We start from the raw sequence: 21,869 nt of genomic DNA on the forward strand, positions 1-21,869 counted from the left end.
GGGCTTCCCCCAAAATCTCTGTTAGGTCTGAGTCCACACGTGCTTTTGGATTTCACTTGTCTACTTTTTTTTTTTTAACTTTTTATTTTATATTGGGTTATAGCCAGTTCACAATGTTGTGGTAGTTTTGGGCAGGGAACAGAGGCACTTAGCCATACATATACATGTATCCATTCTCCCTTAAACTTACTTGCTGCTGCTGAGTCGCTTCAGTCGTGTCCGACTCTGTGCGACCCCATAGACGGCAGCCTACCAGGCTCCGCTGTCCCTGGGATTCTCCAGGCAAGAACACTGGAGTGGGTTGCCATTTCCTTCTCCAATGCATGAAAGTGAAAAGGGAAAGTGAAGTCGCTCAGTTGTGTCCGACTCTTCGTGACCCCATGGACTGCAGCCCACCAGGCTCCTTCGTCCATGGGATTTTCCAGGCAAGAGTACTGGAGTTGGGTGCCACTGCCTTAGGTCTTCATAACGCTTCTTTCCAAATTTCTCTGAAGATCTGGGACAATTTGGGTCCTTCGGTACTCAGAAAACTGGTGTTTTCTCAAACAGGATTGGAAAGGAGACTAAAAAGAGATAAAATTGTTGAGAAGGCAGTAGGTGGATTCACTTCAAGTACATTGGAAATGTTGGGAAAAGGAGGGGATTTGGAACTGGTATTTGATGGGCTCTAGCAAATTTTCAGGAGCCAACTCTGGTGTCAGGGCTCCTGTGTGGACCAGGGTCAGGCGCTCACTCTCACAACACGTTTCCTTCTCCTAGGCGCACGTCCGCATCATTCTGCCGTTCTGTTTTCTCTGACCTCTCCTGCTCTTCCGTTCCTTTAACCCTTAAACAAACAGGAAAAGCAGCAGTTAATCAGTACATACCAAAGGTTGTGGAGGGTGGGTAGGGGGTGGCAGGCGGAAGAAAGCAAAGCCCTGTGGCTTGAGTCCAGGAGACCTGGGAGTCAGAACTGTCAGTTATATGGAAAGATGAAGAGAGAAAGAAGGGGATCTCAGCTGGCCTCCCCTTCCCTCTGCACCTCTCTTCCCTCGGGTTTTTAAACACCCACTTTGTATAGAGCCCTGTCTTGTGTGTTGTGGAGAAGCTGATTGCCTTTGGGAACTGTAATTTAATGAGGAAAGATGTCATATGTTATTAAAATTCTTAATAAATAACATAATAACATAAATAACAATAATCAAGTGTGTCTTAGCCCACTTATCCTACTTAGCCCACTCTATCCTTATTCTTAGGATAGAATCCACTTATGTATTGAAATGGTAGGCCTTGGTTGGACTAACCAGGGAAGGCTTCGTGGAAAAGATAGATTTCGAGAAACTGAACTCTTCATTCAAGTAAAGTGCGTAAATTGGTGCATGATGCAATAAATATAACACTAATTCAGTAAAAAGTGAATTGTTGAGCATCTGCTGTGTGCCAAACAGGATGGGAGATGCTACGCCTTCATCAGTGAAAGATTCACCCATTATCTTTGTTCTTATGACTCTTCTAACTAGTATATTAGTAAAGCTAGACTTTAAGTATATTTTAAACTAATATTTAATTATAATTGTGATATCTGTTATGAACAGGAAAACAGAGGAAGGAGGCAAGAGGCCTGAGTTTAGGAATAGTAGCCAGATTAGGAACACAGACCTGGTTTCTGTTGCTTCTCTCTCCTCTCCTGGAAAGAATCTCATGTCAGTACTGAGTTCCTCAACATAAACTGAGTATTGGTCCTAAAACCTTGGTAGGATGGCCTGTGGAACTGGATTGTCAGATTAGGGGAAGCAAGAGCCTGCTAAAAATCCAGATGAGGTCCACAGAGTTATGAATTTATGAAGAAGCAGAGGTTTCTGGAGAGGGAAGGAGGTTTTAAAAAAAAGAAGTCTAGGATTTAACATGGGTCCAAGAGCAGCAGAGCCCTTACACCTTCTGATCCGGAGCAGAGAGACTCTCCCTCATTCTAGAGACAGGCACAGTGTACCCAGGGACACATCCCACTGCAAAGCCGTGTAACATCTCAGGTGCGTGTCAGTAGGGACGGAGAGTGGTAGGATAGAATTCTTGGGAGGAAGGAAGCGAAACAGCAAACTCAAAGTAGATTTGAGAGGTCCCAACTGAAAGGTCCCAACTGAAACATTTTGAACAAATGTTTAATTGTAATTGCTCAAACGTTTAATTATAACAGCTCAAATGCAGAAGTGGCCTGCCTGGAGATAGGTTTGTGGGGCCCTCATTCTCCCAGGGAGAGGCACAGGAAGGTTTTTCCCTAGAGGCTGTAGGCCACATGGCAGAGAGAGGTCAGCTCTATAAGATCCAGAGGCGCCTCAGCTCTGTTGTTCCCTGACCTTAGCAAGGTTGCTGCTGCTGAGTTGCTTCAGTTGCGTCTGACTCTTTGTGACTCTGTGGACTGTAGCTCACCAGGCTCCTCTGTCCATGGGATTCTCCAGGCAAGAATACTGGAGTGGGTTGCCTTGCCCTTCTCCAGGGGATCTTCCCAACACAGGGATCAAACCCGCGTCTCTTAGGTCTCCTGCATTGGCAGCCAGGTTCTTTACCACTAGCGCCACCTATTAGCAAGGCTAATAGCATCTTAAAATAGAAGAGTGGCCAAGAATCAGACATCTTGAACTCAGAAACTGGGCTGATTAGATGCCAGATCCTAACCCCCTTTCCAGCCCAGAAGTGGTCCCAATCCTCCTGAAACCACACTGCATTTGGGCTAATGAAATGGGCATATTCTGCTGGAAAGGACCTTAGTCACCTGCTCTATCCCTCTGTCCTCAGACAGGCAGTCTATTCCAAAAGCATATTTATCCTATTTTTAAAGGTTCATTGGAATAGGATTCTATTCCCTCTCCATAGCTGTTCTAGGATTTACAACTTTTAATTACGTAGCCGTCAGAAAGTATAATTATATCTAACAAACGTTTGCTCCTCATGTCCTTTTTTTTCTTATTCAAAGTTCAGTTAAGGTAGAAAGAAAAATTGTAGCAAAAAGGTAGTGACCAAGTCATTTATTTGTTTTCTCCTATCTCATGTCATAGACCTATCCCCTGTAGTCCTCCCTACAGCCTCTTCCCAACAGGCTGTAATTGGAGACTCCAAAGTACGTGCTTCTGATGCTCTCCAGAGTCCCTCGTGGCTGTGCCCAGAGTACCCCTGAGTGGTGCCTGTAATCTTATCCTTCGTCTTGCTTCTAATAAGGCAGACAGCTGCTCATGGAGGGTTATTTAGGGCAACATGGAACAGCCAAGGACTGGCCTGGGACCAGAACAGGCCGGTGACATTAAGTAGGAGAGCCCAAAGCATTACTGGGACTTTCTAGTATAATCTATACAGCCCAGTCTGTGACTTCTAGGGAACTAAGGGTACAGAGGCACAAAAGTGGTCATAAAACTGGGTTCCAGGAAACACTCAGATATCCAGTTCTGAGGCAGGGAGGATGACCTCTGAAAGTTGGTATGGTAAAAAGGCAGAGCGAGGGGAAAGGAGAATCTTCTTCTCTTGTGGGATTTTTCTTCTGCCCAAGAGACTTAGATGTTTCTTGCCCACCATCTATTGTTTGTTTTACACTTAAAACCTTTGAAGTGATTGTTTTCCTTTAATTTTTTTCTCCCCTACCCTTCCTCAGCTCAGGAGAGGAAAGAGCATTCCAACCTATACATTTCAGAAAAATATTTTTTCTTTCTTTTGTAAGATTACAGATTTATGCTCCAGGACTCCAGGTATCCAAAAGAGAATCCCACAGGCCATGGGAAAGTCTAGAAAATAAACAGTAGTTTCATATTTGTCCTGATTTTTAAAAATTGGATTTATTCATTTTTCCTAAAGCACTGATGGCTTTCCCTTGACTCTGACTTTATGTTTTTTTAATACACACAGGCTTTTCCTAAAGCTTCTGAGAAGGCCTCTCCCTTCACAGATTTTTTCACTTTTGGTTCCTTCAAGTCCATCGGTTAGATGTCTAGACTTTGCCTTGGTGATGTAATAAGTATGTTTTGACATCAGTGCTATCCAGTGACCTCTTGTTGGCAAGCCCAACCTTCCAGTTCTCATCTCGGATCAATTATCAGACATCTATGTCAAAGTTCCCACTTCTTGAAACTGTCCCCTTTGGCTTCTAAGATGTTGCTGAGTCCTGGTTCTCCTCCTGTCTTTCTTGCTGCTCCTTATTCCTTCAACACTGGTGTCCCTCAGGGTTCCATTCTTTGCCCCTTTCCCTTCTAATTTTACCTATTTTCTTGAGACGGTCTTCCAGGTCCGCATGGATGACCCACAAGAACTTCAAACTCAGTAGATCCAGATATGACTATATTATCCCCATCCTGATCTTCCCAAACCCAAACCCACCTCCGTTCAGCTAACTGCACAGTTTTCCCTGGGGCCCAAGGCAGTCATGGGGCATGTCCTCCTTCCTCTCCAACACCTTGAAATCTAATCATATACTGATTAGATGGAAGTCCCATTGCTTCTGTTTCCTTGGTTCTCCTGTCCAGTCTCTGTTCCGTCCCAAATGCCCAGGCGAGGCCCGATTGTTCTTGTCACTGCGGCCAGGCAGCCATCTAATGCTAGTGTTCCCTCTTTCCACTCTGTCTTCCGCATCGCTGCTAGAGTGATCTTTCTGATCCACAGAGCTTATTATGTCCCTCTGCTCTTCAAAGATTCCCCATTGACTGTAACTTTTATGTTTTTTAAGTTACAGACCTCTTTAAGAATCAATGAATGCTGTGGACCTTCTCCCAGAAGAAATGCCCTTGCCCACAAAGCTTTTCATACAGTTTCTTGGGATTCATGGATTCCTTGAAACCGTCACCCATGGATCCCCAGTCAAACCCCGGCTTCCAGAATAAAAACTAGCCTTCCCTCAATGGGCACACAGGTCCCTGCCCTGCTGCACATCTTCATCTCTCTATAGTTTTCCAGTTTATTCTTAATAATACAGAGTTATGTAAGGCTACTCCTTGACCCTCAATGTTATTTGTGCTATTCCTCCTGCCTATAACACTGTCCTCAGATTCGTCCATCTGACCAAAGGATTTGAAAGGAAATTATCCTTTTGGTCTCAGGACAAATGCAGTCTTTTCTGTATCACCTTCCCTGACTTCCTCCTGGCATCATAGATGCTTCTTCTCCTCGTCCCCATTGCACTTTGTACAAATCCCCTCCATATGGATCCAAATTAGAACCACACTATAATTCCTCCCGTGTTTTTTTTTTTTTTTTTTTTTTAATTTTAAATTTTTTGGCCTTGCTAAGCAGCATGTGAAATCTTAGTTTCACAACTAGGATTCATGCCCCCTGCAGTGAAAGTACAGAATGTTAAGCCCTGGACCACCAGGAAAGTAAGTCCCTCTTACCTTGTCTTGAGTACCATTCCCAAGTCCTTTATCTTTGTATCCCTAGACACTCTGTCATCCCCGATGCATCTTTCTCAGTGCCTGCATAGAGTTAGGAACATGAGAGGTATTTAATAAATATTTGTTAAGTAAGTAAATAGTAAGGCATTCAGTTTGATTTGGAGCTTAAAGCCATGTAAAACCAACTTTTGTCGACCTGCAAACAAACAAACCTGAAAAATAGATATTCTGGCCTTTTTGATTCTATTCAGTTCCAGATAGCTTTGGATTATGCAATAGTTCATGATGGATTTTAGCCTGCTGCTGCAGATTTTTCCAATTACTGGCTTCTCGAGTGCTTATTGGTATTTCTCCAGGCAGGTTAAGGACCACATGAATAGATTTTAGGTTGAAACAAAAATGTGTAATGTGTACAGGGCTACCTGAGGGAGGGTGATTAAGTGGTTCACAAGAAGTTGATCTGTCATGGCATCGCTCCAAGCCCTTCCTTACATTATAAGGTACGACAGGGTTACCAAGATTAAGACCCAGGAATGTCCCACCAGTGAGACTGCTGAGCACTAGCAATGGCATTGTTTCTACTGTGGTTGTCTGCACAACCCTGTGTTGTATGTTGTGACAGGTCAGCTCCCCCTGTACTCTTGGAAGACAGGGTTCTTGTCATTGAGCAGCTGCTAGGAGAAGGATGGTACTCACAGACGAGGATGCGGGAGAGGCTTCTCCTCTGTTTCAGGCCCAGTTGCTTCTCCCAGTGGAAACAATAATTTACAGCGTGCTGTTTGGGTTCGTCATACACATACCACACACAGGGTCACAGGAGAAGATCAGCACGGGAGAAGGAGAGCATAGAGGCTCCACTAATTGTGCCTGCACACTTGGTCACAGCCTCTTCGGGTAGTTTGGGAGCCAGAGGATCTCATTGCGTGGCGCACACTGGAACACACACCAACGCAACAACACTAAAAAGCTGTGTATGTGTGGGGACTGGGAGGATCCACCAGTCAGTAATGGACATGCTCATGAATAGCTTGCAAAGGGTCAGGTCACTGAGCCCAGAGTCATGTCTTTGTCCTGAGAAGCCTATACAAGCCGGATGCCAGATTCACTGCAGAAGACAAGGAAAAGCCTGGTGTAGCCATTGGGATTAGCATGGAGGTCAGCAGTGTTGGTTTAGACATTTCAGATTTGGATTAAAAGCTGACCTCATCCTCGCTCTGTAACCTCGACCTATTTGAGCTTCAGTTTCCAAGTCTAAAATGGAGGCAACTCCCAGGTTGTGGGAAGGATTAAATGAGTTGATGATTGACAAGCATCTAGCAGCATCTAACCCCACAAAAAGCATGCAAGATGCTTATCCCCCAGGTTGCCCTGGCATGGAAACATTTTAGGAAAGATGGAATTTTGGGAGGTTGGGGAGGTGAATGGAGGTAAGTTGTGTAATGTTAACATTGAATGAAGTAATTCAGGGTTAATGGGAAACACAGAAGACTTGGATGAGGGGATTATAGATTCAGAGAAAAACCTTGGAAAAAGACTGACTCAGGTCTTAGAGCCCAGGGCTGCTTTTCTTAGGAGTAACTTCTCTCTGACTCTTTCCTCCTTGCAGGTATGAATGCTGCTGTCAGGGCTGTGGTTCGTGTTGGCATCTATACTGGTGCCCGTGTCTTCTTTGTCCATGAGGTTGGTTCTCTGCTCTGATCCCCATCACTCTTTGTTTTTTACTCCCTCTCCCTACCCTCTCTCCTTATCGCCTGGTTATGTGTCTAATTGCTCTTGATTCTGTGTCCCCAAGAATCACTCCTTCCCACTCTGGGCTCCAGTAATGATGGTGGAGCCCAGAGATCTGCAGACCAGATCCTCGTCTTGCCTGTTCAATTTAAAGTAACAAGTAATTCCGCCTTCCCTTCAGCTCCCCACAAACAGAGAGGGAAGCTGAAACAACTTAGTATTTCACATCCAGAGTCAGAGCCTCAGGAGGATGAATCTGTTTCTGCAGTTGTCTTACTTTCCAGGGTTCTAACTCCTCCTTGCTTCCCTCCTCTCCTTTTCCACTCATCCTTTCTCCACTCTTCTTTTCTTAAGGTCTGTCTCCCTTTTTTCTCTGAAGTGTTATCGTCTCTTTTCAAGTCATGTTTCTCTCCTTTCTCCTTCTAACATCCCCTTCTTTTTTTCCTCTTTTGCTGCTTATCAAAACCATCTGTCATCTAGTTCCCCTGGGAGGAAATGGGATGAACCATAAATAAGAGAAATTGAGATTAAATGTTAGGAAGGGCATCCTGATGTTTCACGAATGAGAGACACTAGAAGAGGGTATTGGAACAATTGATGTCTCCTGCCTTGGACTGTGTTTTTCTCAGGAGCACCCAGGCATCAGTGATGGGAGGTGACTTGATTCTCAGGGAACCTCTTCCCAGGGACCCTGTCTTAATCCTGGGGGTTTGGGGGAAGCCTAGCAGAGGCTGAATGGATGTAATGTACCCCACAGGGTTATCAAGGCCTGGTGGATGGTGGAGATAACATCCGGGAAGCCACATGGGAGAGCGTCTCCATGATGCTTCAGCTGGTATGTTCCAGAGGGCTCCGTCCCCTGTTTGTGCTGTCCTTGTCTCACCCCATTTAGGTGGGGCTCATGGTTTCCTGAATTCCCTGTGATGTGGCTTAGTAGGAAGGGTTTCTATGACCAAAGAGGGGCTACATTTACCCTTTACTCTTTGCATTTGAAAACATCACCCTGGTTTCCTGGGGCAGGATGTAGGGTTGGGATGTGACCACAGGACGCTTTGTTCTTTATAGAAAGGTCATAGGTAAGACTTGAGGAGCTGGCATGTAATGGGTCCTGCTCTGGGGTCACGGGGAAGGTCAGGCCCTGAAAATAACCTCATCACGGGACTGGAGCCAGAGCCAGAAGTAGAGCTGAAGTTTGCCAGTGCTCATGTTATGATGATGAGGTGACCTGAAACCAAACCTTTTAAGGAAGGAAGGAACTGGGATAGCCTTTTAGAGTTTAAAAAAAAACCCCTAAGATGATCTTGATTGTATCCACAGCCCCTTTTGCTACTTTCTCTAAGTCATTCTATACCCATTTTCTGATTTACTGAAAAATCTACACAATACATTTGTATTCTCATTCTTTACCTCAATCCCCTAAAAAAAATCCATGAGGAGAAACAATGAACAGCACTTAGTGAAGATTTAAACAGGCAATGGCACCTCCATAAAGTAGTCTGAGAATGAGCCAAAATTCTGCATCAGTACCCACGAAGGCATGGATGCCCAGAGTTCATATGATTTGTGAAAACCCTGGGTGTGCTTTCCTCTCTTGGGGTGTCTACAAGCTCCTGGGAGTTTAGGGCTTTCCCTACTCAGAGCTGTTTTTTCTGTGAACGCCTGGGTCTTGTGGGTCCTCCCACTGGCACACAGATCTCCAGGCGCAAAGGGGAAAGTGGACTGAAGTCACTGCTGCTGCTTCTTACATGTCTAAGATGAGAAAGATGGAGATCATTTTAGAAACCTACATATATGTGTGTATTCCCTAGGTCTCTTTAGGACAGTCACCATGACAAAGCCTTCAGTGGCATAGGCCCATCTTAACCATCTTCTAAGAGGTGTAGCAGAATGTGGGAATGACCTCGCGATGCCTCAGCCAGCACCATCTCACCTTTCTTTAGAAGGGACCAGTGGGGGAAAAAAATCTCAGTGAACTACAGGGAGGTGAAAAACAGGGAAAGTTCCATGTAGGCTCATGCAAATCAAGCTGAAAATCAGGATAAAGTGAATAACTTTGAATGCAGTCAAGCTAGCTAGGCAAATGAAATAGAAACGTGTCAAAGGCAATTGAGACTCACATGTCTTTCACTAATGGCTAAGCTTGTACAACTCTATGCCCTTAGACAACAGACTTAAACATCAGTATTCATGATTCTGGAGTTTGAAACTCATGTGAGTTTCATTAACCCTTTTCATGAAGAATAAAACTTTAAAACCACACACACACACATACATGAAGGGGCCAGTGACTCTTCAGGATGTCAGGGAACTTCCTAGGGAGCCATGTGGTGATGTTGGGATGGGGGAATCCTAGCCTGTTGAGCCCAAATTTGGCCTTGTCACCTGGGGAGCTGACTCCCACCTCTTCCCCAAAGGGAGGCACGGTGATTGGAAGCGCCCGGTGCAAGGACTTTCGGGAACGGGAAGGCCGGCTCCGAGCTGCCCACAACCTGGTGAAGCGTGGGATCACCAACCTGTGTGTCATTGGGGGAGACGGCAGCCTCACTGGGGCCGACACCTTCCGCTCTGAGTGGAGTGACTTGTTGAGTGACCTCCAGAAATCAGGTGAGTGCTGCTCTGTCGGTGTGGTTTCTGCGCATGTGCACACCACGCCCCTCCTCTCATGGGAGAAAGTTGTTGCCCAGACCCAGAGGCAGTCTTTGCCCTCCTCTTTCTGCCATTGTTGACAATTGCCATGGACTGCAGCCCCTGCCCTCTCCAGGCACCTGCTCCCTAGCACTGGGGACCTCACCCAGGGCCCCCTGCTTTGCTTCCCCTCATCAGGCAAGATCACAGCAGAGGAGGCTACCAAGTCCAGCTACCTGAACATCGTGGGGCTGGTTGGCTCAATTGACAATGACTTCTGTGGCACTGATATGACCATTGGCACCGACTCTGCCCTGCACAGGATCATAGAGATTGTAGATGCCATCACCACTACCGCTCAGAGGTGAGGGCCCGGAAGGAAGCAGCGTGGGAGGATGGAGCTGGAATAGATCAGCCGGCTGAGTACTAGAAAAGATCAAAGTGCTTGAGCTGTGATACTATTGTGATCAGTTTTCTGGGGACTAGAACACTGTTTTTAACTAAGAATTATCCCTGGAGCACTTAATTTTACTGCTCCATACCATAAGACTCACCTCTGGCCACTGTCTACCCACACGTGTTGCTCTGCAGGCTTTAATACCTGTGGGATCTCCTAAATGACTAAGACAATTCCAGGGCCCCCCAAACCTTTCCAGCCATATCACAGAGATCGTAGAGGCCATCATGCCACAGGTCAGATGGGAGAGACTCAGGGGAGGCAGTGCAGGAGAATGGGGGTACAGAGGGGTGGCAGTCTCCCAAGGGCAATCCTGGAGTTTTCCAGGTCAGTCGAGTCCTCTCTCCACTTCTTTTCCCTTTGCCCCTTCCCTTCCTGGTCCCTCCTTCCCAGACACAGTGCCTCAGTACTGACACCAGTACTGACACCATCAGGCCTGGGAAGGACACCCTGTGGCTAAAGCGATTCCCCTGGGTCTTCCAGGTCTCTCAGAAGAAGGCCCACAGCATAAACATACACTGAAGATAGGTTCCTGGGCCGCGCTGTGGGTGGCGGCCCGCAGGTCTGGCCATAGGAACATGTGGACTGTGTGAGCCCTGTGTCTCTCTTGCAGCCACCAGAGGACCTTTGTGTTGGAGGTGATGGGCCGGCACTGTGGGTAAGACTGCCCCCACCATCTTAACTCGTTTATCCTGTGTACAAGCAGTAGCCCTTTCCTCTTCTCCGGGGACCTGGGGGGCTCCCCATGGGGGCAGATCAGGAGGTCTACACACTTCTCTTGGTGTGACCACCTTTCCTCATCCCCACCCACCTCCCTTACACACTGTACACACATACAGTGTGAAAGAGCAGACAGTGCTCTGAGACTGGGAGCCACTGAGGCAGGTGAGTGTGAATAGAAGGGCCTCTTGAGGGGCAGAAGCTCACTGAGCAGCTGTCTCGCCCCGAGAGTGAAACGGGAGCTCCGCAGACCGTCCACCTCCAATGGCGCTAGTGGCCTTGTCGGGAACGGGGGAGGCTGGCCGTGCTCTGTAGCTCCGCCCTGACACTACTGGCTCTCATCTCAGATACCTGGCCCTTGTCACTTCCCTCTCCTGTGGGGCCGACTGGGTCTTTATTCCCGAGTGTCCACCAGATGACGACTGGGAGGAACACCTTTGTCGCCGGCTCAGTGAGGTACTGGCACTTTGTCTTGCCCTTTGAAAATCCCCTTGCCCTGTTCCGCTGCTGATGGCTTTCCTGTCCATCAGTTTTATGACACTGACCATTTTGTACTTTGTTCTCAACCAGACAAGGAACCGTGGTTCTCGTCTCAACATCATCATCGTAGCTGAGGGTGCGATTGACAAGAATGGGAAACCAATCACTTCTGAAGACATCAAAAACGTTAGTATGGATGGAGCCAGAGGGGCCGTGACACCTTACTGGCCCTGGGCCTGTTCCCCAGTAGTTTCCAAGTCTCCCCCTAGTTCTTGTGCACATCTCTCCCCAGGAGTCCAGCCCCCTGGTTTCCTCCCACCCAGGAATCATTACAAGATAAGAGGCTGAGTCATCCTTGATTTATTTGGATCCCTGCTTGATTCCTCTCCTTGACTCTGCATCTCTCTCTGTCCCTTCAGCTGGTGGTTAAGCGTCTGGGATATGACACCCGGGTCACTGTCTTGGGGCACGTGCAGCGGGGTGGGACACCGTCGGCCTTTGACAGAATCCTGGTAAGTCATGGGGCTCTGTGGAACCCTCAACTTGCTGTCCTTCCCAGCACAGGGGCTTCAACCATTGCTCACACCACTCCGTCACCAGCCTGTGGACCGCAGTGGGCCTTGACTCATTGCCATATGCTCAAGAGTTCTCTTTTGTTGCAAAAAATGATGGGAGATGCTAGGCTTCACTAGGGTCGAATATCTTACAGCCTGAGTGAGAGATTAAGATCTAACCTTAGACACTGTTTGTACCCCCATCCTACTTTCATCAAGAAGGGACTCTTACTCAGCCCCAGTAATCCTCTTGATAACTATAGTGGATATGGTTCCCTGGAACCAGGAAGAATCTTTGGGGGCTCTTCTGGCAAAAGGAGGAAGCATCATCAAGCTTTAGATGAAATGTGGGTCAGAAGGTAAAGCCCAAGGAGTTCTTGGCTATAGTCCTTAAATGTGGAACTCAGCTCGTGATTTGGAAAGGGCCTTGGATGACCAAGTCCTCCAGGCCGAGACCAAAGGGGAGGCTTGGACCAGAGCGGCTTTGCTTCCTGCAGGGCAGCAGGATGGGTGTGGAAGCAGTAATGGCGCTTTTGGAGGGGACCCCGGACACCCCAGCCTGTGTGGTGAGCCTCTCTGGTAACCAGGCTGTGCGCCTGCCCCTCATGGAGTGTGTCCAGGTGGTGAGTACTGACCCCAACCCACCTTCCTACTAGCCCCAGCCCCTGTCCATGTGAGATCTGATTGGGGTGAGAGCAGCTCCTGGGGCTGCCAAGGCGGGGTGCAGGTGGGGAGGCTGTGTGCCACAGGAAGGAACATGAGGGGAAGGCACTCAGGGGGCTCTGTGCAGGAGCTGTCCCCTCTCCAAGCCTCAGTTTCCCCCTCTGACAGATGTTCCTAAAGAAGATACAGACCGCTACATCCTACCTAATGAGACCCAATATCTCCTAATACCCACTCTCAGGAGACACGCAGTCTCTCTCCAAACCTTATTAAAAGCAGGGGAGTATTATCAAGGTCTGGCTGGATAGCTCATCCCTCACTCTGATTTCTCTCTTGAACCATCACGAGGTTACTGATAAGTATTCACCTTGAGTGTGAGTGTAAGGATTGGAGAGAAGATGTGTAAGTGGTCTGGAGGATGCTAAGCGCTCAGGAAATATGGCTCTAATTATAGAGGAATCGCTCCTTTGATACCACAGAGCAGATGCAGTGGCTGGGAGCTGAGGTGTCAGGTTGCCTCTCAGGCCTGGCTCCCCAGCTCCTGGATGCTTCTGTCTGAGACTCCGGAGTCCTAATGACTTACAGACCAGACAAGCTCCAGCCTCGCCTGGAACTGGATCTCTGAAAGCCCCCCAGCTAAGGCACTGGCTCACAGAGCAGAAAGCGGTGGAAGCATGGGGCAGGGATCAGACTTTCTTCCTAAGTGGTCATCTGCAGATGACCAGTCTTAATTTTCTTATTAGCTTAGAGGCCACCGTGAGGCTGGAGCCCTGCGTGTAGAATGGAGGGAGATGCTGTGTTATTTGTGTGTGCTCTGCCATCCTGCACATCTTCTAGTAAATAGAGCCTAGATTTAGCCCTTTTCTTCTGCTGCTCGTTACTCAGAAAATTAAGGGAAAACACAGACGCTTCTCCTTCTGTGAAAGTGTGTCGGCGGGGTGGGTCCTGGATGGGCAGGGTCCAGTCACCAGCCCAGAGCCGGGCAGAGTCTCAGTGTGGGATGGGAACCCAGCTGTGTGCGGAACACTGGCCTGATTCTGAGTGTTGCCCTTCTTCCTCAGACCAAGGACGTGACCAGGGCCATGGATGAGAGGAGATTCGATGAGGCCATGAAGCTGAGGGGCCGGTGAGGAAATGACCAGGAATTCTCTAGCCACAGAAATCAGACATCAGAATGAAGCCAGAAATTGATGTAGCACAGACCCAAAATAGGAGCTTCTGTTTTCTTCTCTTCTTATTGTCTGTGCAACAGTTTCTTCCCAAAGAGAACTAATTGTGAGATGGCCAGGAGGCTTGGTTCACTCCCAGGATTCTTTCCCTGGCCTTAGCTTTTCACAGTTTATTATTGCTGTATGTGGACCCAGCTAGATCATGAGGGTCTCTAGGCAAGGTGGGGGTGGTGCTCAGGGGTGTTTGGTAAGTTTATGGCCTCTTTATACCCACCTGCTCCCACGCCCCACTAATCCTTGCTCAGGCTCTGCTTCTGTCCTTGGAGGCTTGCCCTGTGGAACTTCAAGCTGGTTTATACCCACCCGCTCCCCACCCCCAATCCCTGCTCAGGCTCCACTCATGTCCTTGGAGGCTTGCCCTGTGGAAGTTCATGCTGGGAACAGAACTTCAGACCAGATCCCCTTGGCTGCGGGCCTTGGGGAATGGCCTGAAAACACCGCTCTCTCTCTCGCTCTCTCTCTCCTTTTTTAGGAGCTTCATGAACAACTGGGAGGTATACAAGCTTCTGGCTCACATCAGACCCCCAAAGTCTAAGGTACTGGCAAGCTGCTGTCTCCCCTTGGCCCTCTTTCTCCCTCATCCTCCCATTATAAAGTGCGCCCCTCAGTCCACTCAGCCTTCAGCCTTGCTGACTTCTTTGCCTGCCTGTGTCTTCAGTGCTGAGACCCAGACACCACCAAGTTAATTTTCTCTCACCCCAGATACAAGCCTGTGTTCTTAGTGTGCCCTGGATGTCTTGAACCCAAGACCCACATCCACTTCAGGGCTGACAAGATAGCATGCAAAGAAGGGGAAAGAAGCTCATGTGTTATTTCTCTGGGCAAATCTGGAGTAATCACATCTAAGTGTATTTGAACCATCTCTTCCATTGGTGTAGTGGTTCTTAATATTTTATCTACACTAGCATGATCTGGATTACTTATTAAACATCATGCATATTCCCTCCCTCCAAGGGAGATCAGATCAGCGGTGGGGCCAGGAATATGCAGGTTTAATAAGCTCCCTGGGTGGATCTGATACAACAGGTGGTCCAAGGATCCTACTTTGAGCAACACTGCTCTGGAGGGTCTCGTGTTCATTGTGCAGTGATGTCTGGGATCAGGAACCGCAGCTTTATTGATCTGTGGTGAAGACTTCTGCTTCCCTGCTGGGGGGGAGGGGCAGACTGTGCTGGCATTCCCTGGGGGAGGGATGTGCCCTCAGGACCATGAGGGACTCGGAGGCCAGCTCCCCTCACTGACCTGTCCCCCTCCCTCTCCACTTCCTTCCGCAGAGTGGCTCCCACACGGTGGCCGTGATGAACGTGGGAGCGCCGGCCGCGGGCATGAATGCTGCTGTTCGCTCCACTGTGAGAATCGGCCTCATCCAGGGCAACCGAGTGCTGGTGGTGCACGACGGCTTCGAGGGCCTGGCCAAGGGTCAGGTAGGGGGCGCTGGCTGCAGGGCCGGGAGCAGCCGTGCAGAGGAGATGGGCAGCAGCTGGCCTGTCTGCTCCCCTGTGTTCCCCCGTCCCTCACAACCTTTTTCTTGGGGTTCAAGCAGAAGTAGATACAGGGGTCCCCCCTTTTCTGCGGGGGACACATCCCCAGTGGATACCTGAAATTGTGAGAGCACCAAACCCTATGTATAGTTGATCTTAAACAACTTGAGTTTCAACTGCGTGAGCCCACTTATATGCAGAATTTTTCTTTTTTTGATTTGGCTGTGCCACACATCTTCCATGATCTTAGTTCCCCATCCAGGGATTGAATCTGGGCCCATAACAGTGAGGGCGCTAAGTCCTAACTGGACCTCGGCAACTCCCCAGAACTTTTCAATAGCAAGCACTGTGGTACTATATGATCCGGGGTTGGTTGAACCCATGGATTCAGAGCAGTGGATATGAGAGCCGGCTGTAAATTTACATGTGCATTTTTGACTCTATGGAGTGTGGGAACCCACACCCCCATGTGTTCAGGGGTCAGCTGTGTACTACATGTTTTCCCTGTACTAACAGGCCCACTGGACAAAGGGATGAGTCACGTCTCGGGTGGGATGAAGCAGAATGGTGCAAAATTTCATCACGCTACTCAGAACACACCATTTAAAACTTAGGAATTGTTTATTTCTGGAATTTTCCACTCAGTATTTTTGGGCCAAGGTTGACGATGGGTAACTGAGAGCTTGGAAAGTGGGATCACAGATAAAGGGGGAGCTACTGTATTTAATTTTAGGGCAGTGGGAGGAGGCAGGAGGCACTGAAATGAGCCCTTTGCACACAACGTGTCTGTTATAATTCTCTATCCCAGAGTTCAGCACAGGGCCTGGTGTAAGATTTGTGAGTGAGCCGTAAGGGTGGAGGACGTGCAGTGAGGTGGGAGAAGCCGGTGCCTGGCACAGCTCTGCCAAGGGGATGGGCTCAGGGCTCGGGCAGAGGTCGCAGACCACGATGCAGACCTGTGTGACCTCCCCCCACAGATCGAGGAAGCTGGATGGAGCTACGTCGGGGGCTGGACTGGCCAAGGTGGTTCTAAACTTGGGACTAAAAGGTGAGTGGCATTCCAGGATTACCTCCACCTAGTCACCCTAAAGGCAGCCCTTGCATGTGGGCATCCGTTCATTTGGTTGGGGTCCGCTGAGACCAGTGCTGTCGTCTGGGTGCTCAGAGGGCAGACGTGTCCATGCAGAAATCTGTTAGCAGCTCTGGCGGCTCAGAGCCCCAGCGTGTGTCCTTGGACAGGGTGAGAGTGGGGTAGGAAGGGGGCGCAAGTTAAGAAATTATAAACACAGTGCCTTCTAATGCTCGCTTTTCTCTCCCTTGATTTTGCTGTCTCTTCCCCAAATTCTATTCCCCTCCCCTCACCCCAATCAACTAGGACTCTACCCAAGAAGAGCTTTGAACAGATCAGTGCCAACATCACGAAGTTTAATATTCAGGGCCTTGTCATTATCGGGGGCTTTGAGGTGAGCATCCCTGCCATTTCTTCCTCTCCTCCTGCCCCTGCCCCCGCCTTCTCCCCCTCATTCCTGCCCCCATGGCTTTGTCTTTTCAGGCTTACACGGGGGGCCTAGAGCTGATGGAGGGCAGGAAGCAGTATGATGAGCTCTGCATCCCCTTTGTGGTCATCCCTGCCACGGTCTCCAACAATGTGCCTGGCTCAGACTTCAGCGTGGGGGCTGACACTGCCCTCAACACCATCTGCATGGTGAGGGTCCCCGTGGCTTCCGAGCCCCTGGCTGGGGCTCCAGTCCCTGGACCGAGTCTGGGCTAGGAAGTGAGCCACTTGATTTGTACCAGCCAAGTGGCAGTGTGAGAAGAATACTTCTCAAGCTCTGCGTTTGCCCACACTGCGCTTCACATGTTGTGTCCATCCTCCTCGCTGTGAGTCCTCTAGCCTGGAGATGCATCTGTACTCCGCACACCAAGTGATTTTCCTTTCTGAGGCCCTACATCCTAGTTCCCCTAGCCCGAGCACAGGAAGCGTAGGAACAGCTTCCTTCTGGGGGATGAGGTCCGCACTGCACTTGCCAGACGTGCCTGCCATCCTTGTTGGCGAGAACTGGAGGGGGGCTGGGGCCCTGCTGGCCTAGGGGGACATCGCTCCAGAGTCGGGTGACGGTGGGGCCCAGAGAAGTGACAAGAGTCACATCCCTGACCCTGTCTTTCTCTGATGTGTTGTCTCTGCAGACATGTGACCGCATCAAGCAGTCAGCGGCAGGCACCAAGCGCCGTGTATTTATCATTGAAACGATGGGCGGCTACTGTGGCTACCTGGCCACCATGGCAGGCCTGGCAGCCGGGGCTGATGCTGCGTATATTTTTGAGGAGCCCTTCACCATTCGAGACCTGCAGGTAGATGGCTACCCAGAGCTTGTTAGGAGGCTCTCCCCTGCCCCATTGGTCCCCATGTCCCCGTGGAGACCTAAGCTGTGAGAGCTTAAGGCAAGGACAGAGCTGATGGTCTGTGGAGTCCTAGGAAGAGTGCGGGCAGGCGTGCTGTGGTTGGACATTCTGTATGTGGTGCCACTCCTACTGGAGCATTCATTTGAAGGGTGGCTGCAGCTAAGCCCTTTATGTGCCTTTTTGCATTTTATTTTCACAACAGCCATGCACGGGAGGGGTTATCTCCATATTACAGATGAGCAAGGTTCAGTGAGGTTATAAAACTTTTCTAAGCTTTGAGTAGGCGGTTTAACTGATTGAAAAAGTTATGTCCCCCCTACTTCAGATTTTCCTTGCTACCAAACGGACCCCAACTCCATTTTTGAGGGGATTCCCTTAGGATCCTCTTCTAAGATCTTCATTCACTGGAGCCACAGAGAGGAGGGTGGCAGGCTGCGGGAACTCACTACTCCAAGGGCCCAGCCGTCAGTGGAGGGTGACCCTCTCCGTCCTTCACCCCCGACTCAAAGCCTAGACGGGGGTGTTTCCTCCGCAGCGAGTCACTGCTGTCCACGAATGCCACCCATTTAGGGACCGACACCAAGGGCAGGGCTGGCTCTCTGAGGATGGAAGAACTGAAACCCCTAGAAAGGGAGATCGGGAGGGGGTGGAAAGGGGCTTCAAACTGACAGTTCCCACACTCTCTCCAGCTTTCCCTCTGCCTGCTCTGCCCAGCTCAGCTGGGTCTTCACTTGTCTGACCTTCTTAAAGGGATTAGGTGCAGGCCAGCCCTGAGCTGTCAGCAGCCCACCCTCCTCGTGTGCCTCTCTCTCCTGTAGAGGCCTGCTCAGCCGGGTTTTGGACTTTCCATTTCATTTTCAGGTGAATGTGGAGCATCTGGTGCAAAAGATGAAAACAACTGTGAAGAGGGGCCTGGTGTTAAGGTACCTCGTCCCTGGCCTGCTCCTGAGTGAGGAGGAGCAGCAGTCAGGCTTCGGCCCTGGCCAGACCGCAGCCCTGGCTGGCGCACCCCGTGGAGTCTGTGGATACCGTGCGGGAGAGCCCGGACCCTGGGAGGAGATGGAACTGGGAGGGACAAAGCCCACAGAGCTTGGAGAAGGCAGGGGGAGGGAGAGGGCCAGCGCCGGGCACAGGCTTCCATCTCTCCTGCAGGAACGAGAAGTGCAATGAGAACTACACCACTGACTTCATCTTCAACCTGTACTCGGAGGAGGGGAAGGGCATCTTCGACAGCAGGAAGAACGTGCTGGGCCACATGCAGCAGGTGGGGCAGACACACCGTGCTATCACCAGATGGCCACAGAAAACCCCCACCCAGCAGCCAGAGCCTCCCAGTGGCCTCCCACCTGCTGGTGGCTGTTGGGGCTGCCACAGCATGGCCTGCAGGCTCCGCAGTCACAGAATCTCAAGTCTTTACCTTGGAAATGGCCTGAGAGATTCTGTGGTTCAGCCTCTTTATTTAGGGCAGAGTTTCTCCACCTTGGCACTCTTGCCATTTTGAGCTGGAAACTTTTTTGTGGTGGTTGTGTGGGTCGTAGGATGGCTTAGCAACACCCCAGACTCTACTCACTAGATGAGCCCTCACTGGTAACACACCCTCCCCACTTGTGTGACTGAAAAAAAGTCTCCAGACATTACCAAATGTCCCCTGGGGGGCCAGGTCATCTCCAGTTGAGAACCACTGCTTCAGTGAAGGAAATGAGGCTCAGAGAGAAGTAATTTTCCCAGAGCTGCTAATCAGGCTTGAGTGAGGCCAAAATGAGCTGGCTCAGTGCTTTCCCCACACACCATGCTGCCTTCGTGGGCACCTGTGAGATGAGTGTGGGCACCTTGCCAGGGTTGGGCTCTGTCTCCACTCACTAGGGTTTCCAGGGGAAAGGAATCTGCATCCAAGGCAGGACTCACTCATAGATGCTGCTAGTGGTCTGAGACCTGCCCCATCCCAAACCTTCCCCGCTGATGCCACATAAGTGTTGACCTTTGACCTTTCTGTACCCACAGATGAATTCACATTATCTCAGTTTGAATGGGCTTATCAGCTCCTGAAGGAATGGGGTACTATTGGATAAAGTATGAAGACCTCTTTTCTGTTTTTCCTTCCTTCCCAATTTCCCACTTACTTTTGCTTTGTTCAGAGAAACTGCATCATGTTTTATATTATTCTGAGGTGCTACCAAGGCACCCAAATTAGGTCACAAGGAATACTTGTTCATCGATGGTGACTGACAAAAGCTGCTAGGCTAGTGAAGGTCAGGGAGCTGACTGAGAGGCCAGAAGGATTAGGAGTAAATGAACAGGGTCATGCAGCCAGGGAGCTAGAAGAGGCAACTGGGAGACCAAGCATCCCCTCGTACTAATTACTCCTAGAGCTGATAAACCGCCAGACGTGCCAGCCCAGCTTGCCCTGGTGCCCTGCCCGGTTTCAGGATTTCCTTTCATAGTTAAGACTTCTGGATTCTTGTTTCTGGTTATAAACCTGAGACCCATCCTTTCATTTTTCTCTGTGTATTAGCATGTCTTTGCCACTTCGCTAGAGTCCTGCCCCTTGAACTTTTATCACTCTTTTTCCAGGGTGGGAGCCCAACTCCATTCGACAGGAATTTTGCCACTAAAATGGGTGCAAAGGCTATGAACTGGATGTCAGGGAAAATCAAAGAGAGTTACCGTAATGGTAGGTGGGGTAAGAGGGTGAGCCGCTTTCCTAGAAGCCGGTTCCCAGCATAGAAGCTAACTGACTCTCCCTGTTGCAGGGCGGATCTTTGCCAATTCCCCAGACTCGGGCTGTGTTCTGGGGATGCGTAAGAGGGCCCTGGTCTTCCAACCGGTGACTGAGTTGAAGGAACAGACGGATTTTGAGTGAGTACATCTGCCTCCTGGGGTGGTTCCCTCCCCAGCAGTTGCTGAGATCTACTCTTCCCAGGCTGTTCACGTCTTCAGTCCTTTTTTCTTAGGGTTAACACCTGTAGTCATACCTACTTCAGATGTGATGCTTAGGTCCCAAATTCAGCCTCTGCTGCTCCACTTCTTCCCATAGCCTTGGATAGAAGTTGATTGGGGGTGCTGAAGATTAAATCATCATCTACTTCGTTCCTCTGCAGGCACCGCATCCCCAAGGAGCAGTGGTGGCTGAAGCTGAGGCCCATCCTCAAGATCCTCGCCAAGTACGAGATTGACTTGGATACCTCAGAGCACGCCCATCTGGAGCACATCACTCGGAAGCGGTCCGGAGAAGCTAACATCTAGGCCTCTTTGCCAAGAGAAGAATGGATTGTCTGCTCGTGGTCAGCTCACTCCAACAGATCCAAGACCATGTATTCTCACGTGTTTCAGTGCATTTTCCATTAGGTTTCCTTTTATTCTGTAACTGCAGCCATGGTCAGCTCTAGCCAGGGAGCTGGGGCAGGGGCCGTAAGTGGAAGCTCCCTGTATGTAGAATTTCTCCTGACTTCTACCCCAGCTTCCTGTGTCCTCTAGTACCACTGCTCGATTTCAGTTACTTGGTTAGAATTTTCCTAAAAATAAGCTTTATTTATTTCTTTGTGATAACAGTCATGCTTCCTCTACTGCTACTACGACAGTGACACGCCACTGCACCAATAAACGCCAGCTGGTCTCTGTGCCTTGGCTTCTCCTCTTACCATCTTCACAAGGGCCTTCCTGTCAGCCCCAAGCAATGGACTCTGCCCAGACGGACACCCGGGAAAAGGCAGCCCATGTGCTAACTCCGTGTACTTCCCTTCTTGGGTTCTCTTGACTCTGTACGCAGGGTCCCAGAACACAGGACACCATCCTCACCCTCATCCCACAAGCAGTCCCTCCCTCATCCTCTGTAGCCAAGGACACGCCCATCTTCCCTAAGCATAAAGTTATGTTTTACCTCTTGGTCATACACCCATTACCCAGCTTTGCTTTTTTCCCAGCCATTCCCTAATCTCTACTCCGACAATCCAGGGTTCTTCCTTCTCAACTTTTCCCCCTGTGCTCCTTTCTGGATGAAAGCCAGACTCCATCTCAGTGGGGTGACATGCCTGGAAAACAGAGACATTCAATTCTGGACCTAGTTTGGTGGGTTGGTTGAAATGCTGCTTTGGAAAACCACGAGTTCTTGGTCAGCTCAGTTTGTTTTCTGTTCCACACTTCCTCATTAGCAAGCACCCACGTAATACAGCTGGTCCTCAGGACTG

General features: G+C 49.6%; 1 protein-coding gene across 2 annotated transcripts in view; it reads left to right on the top strand.

Moving 5' to 3' along the window:
* The window catches only part of PFKM (phosphofructokinase, muscle), a 44,742-nt gene extending 23,438 nt beyond the window's left edge, over window positions 1-21,304 (top strand). For both annotated transcript variants that reach the window (XM_025284055.3, XM_025284056.3), the window contains 21 exons: window positions 6,952-7,025; window positions 7,831-7,908; window positions 9,488-9,677; window positions 9,897-10,062; window positions 10,769-10,813; window positions 11,223-11,331; window positions 11,446-11,541; window positions 11,775-11,867; window positions 12,407-12,532; window positions 13,634-13,698; window positions 14,274-14,337; window positions 15,076-15,225; window positions 16,260-16,330; window positions 16,658-16,745; window positions 16,835-16,987; window positions 17,470-17,634; window positions 18,547-18,608; window positions 18,838-18,949; window positions 20,257-20,356; window positions 20,436-20,541; window positions 20,784-21,304. In XM_025284055.3, the coding sequence (XP_025139840.1) occupies window positions 6,952-7,025; window positions 7,831-7,908; window positions 9,488-9,677; window positions 9,897-10,062; window positions 10,769-10,813; window positions 11,223-11,331; window positions 11,446-11,541; window positions 11,775-11,867; window positions 12,407-12,532; window positions 13,634-13,698; window positions 14,274-14,337; window positions 15,076-15,225; window positions 16,260-16,330; window positions 16,658-16,745; window positions 16,835-16,987; window positions 17,470-17,634; window positions 18,547-18,608; window positions 18,838-18,949; window positions 20,257-20,356; window positions 20,436-20,541; window positions 20,784-20,928 (2,258 nt within the window). In that variant the 3' untranslated portion in view covers window positions 20,929-21,304. The remainder of the gene's footprint in view (window positions 1-6,951; window positions 7,026-7,830; window positions 7,909-9,487; window positions 9,678-9,896; window positions 10,063-10,768; window positions 10,814-11,222; window positions 11,332-11,445; window positions 11,542-11,774; window positions 11,868-12,406; window positions 12,533-13,633; window positions 13,699-14,273; window positions 14,338-15,075; window positions 15,226-16,259; window positions 16,331-16,657; window positions 16,746-16,834; window positions 16,988-17,469; window positions 17,635-18,546; window positions 18,609-18,837; window positions 18,950-20,256; window positions 20,357-20,435; window positions 20,542-20,783) is intronic.
* The last annotated feature ends 565 nt before the right edge of the window (window positions 21,305-21,869 follow it).

Source organism: Bubalus bubalis, chromosome 4, assembly GCF_019923935.1.
Source record: "Bubalus bubalis isolate 160015118507 breed Murrah chromosome 4, NDDB_SH_1, whole genome shotgun sequence".
Lineage (NCBI taxonomy): Eukaryota > Metazoa > Chordata > Mammalia > Artiodactyla > Bovidae > Bubalus > Bubalus bubalis.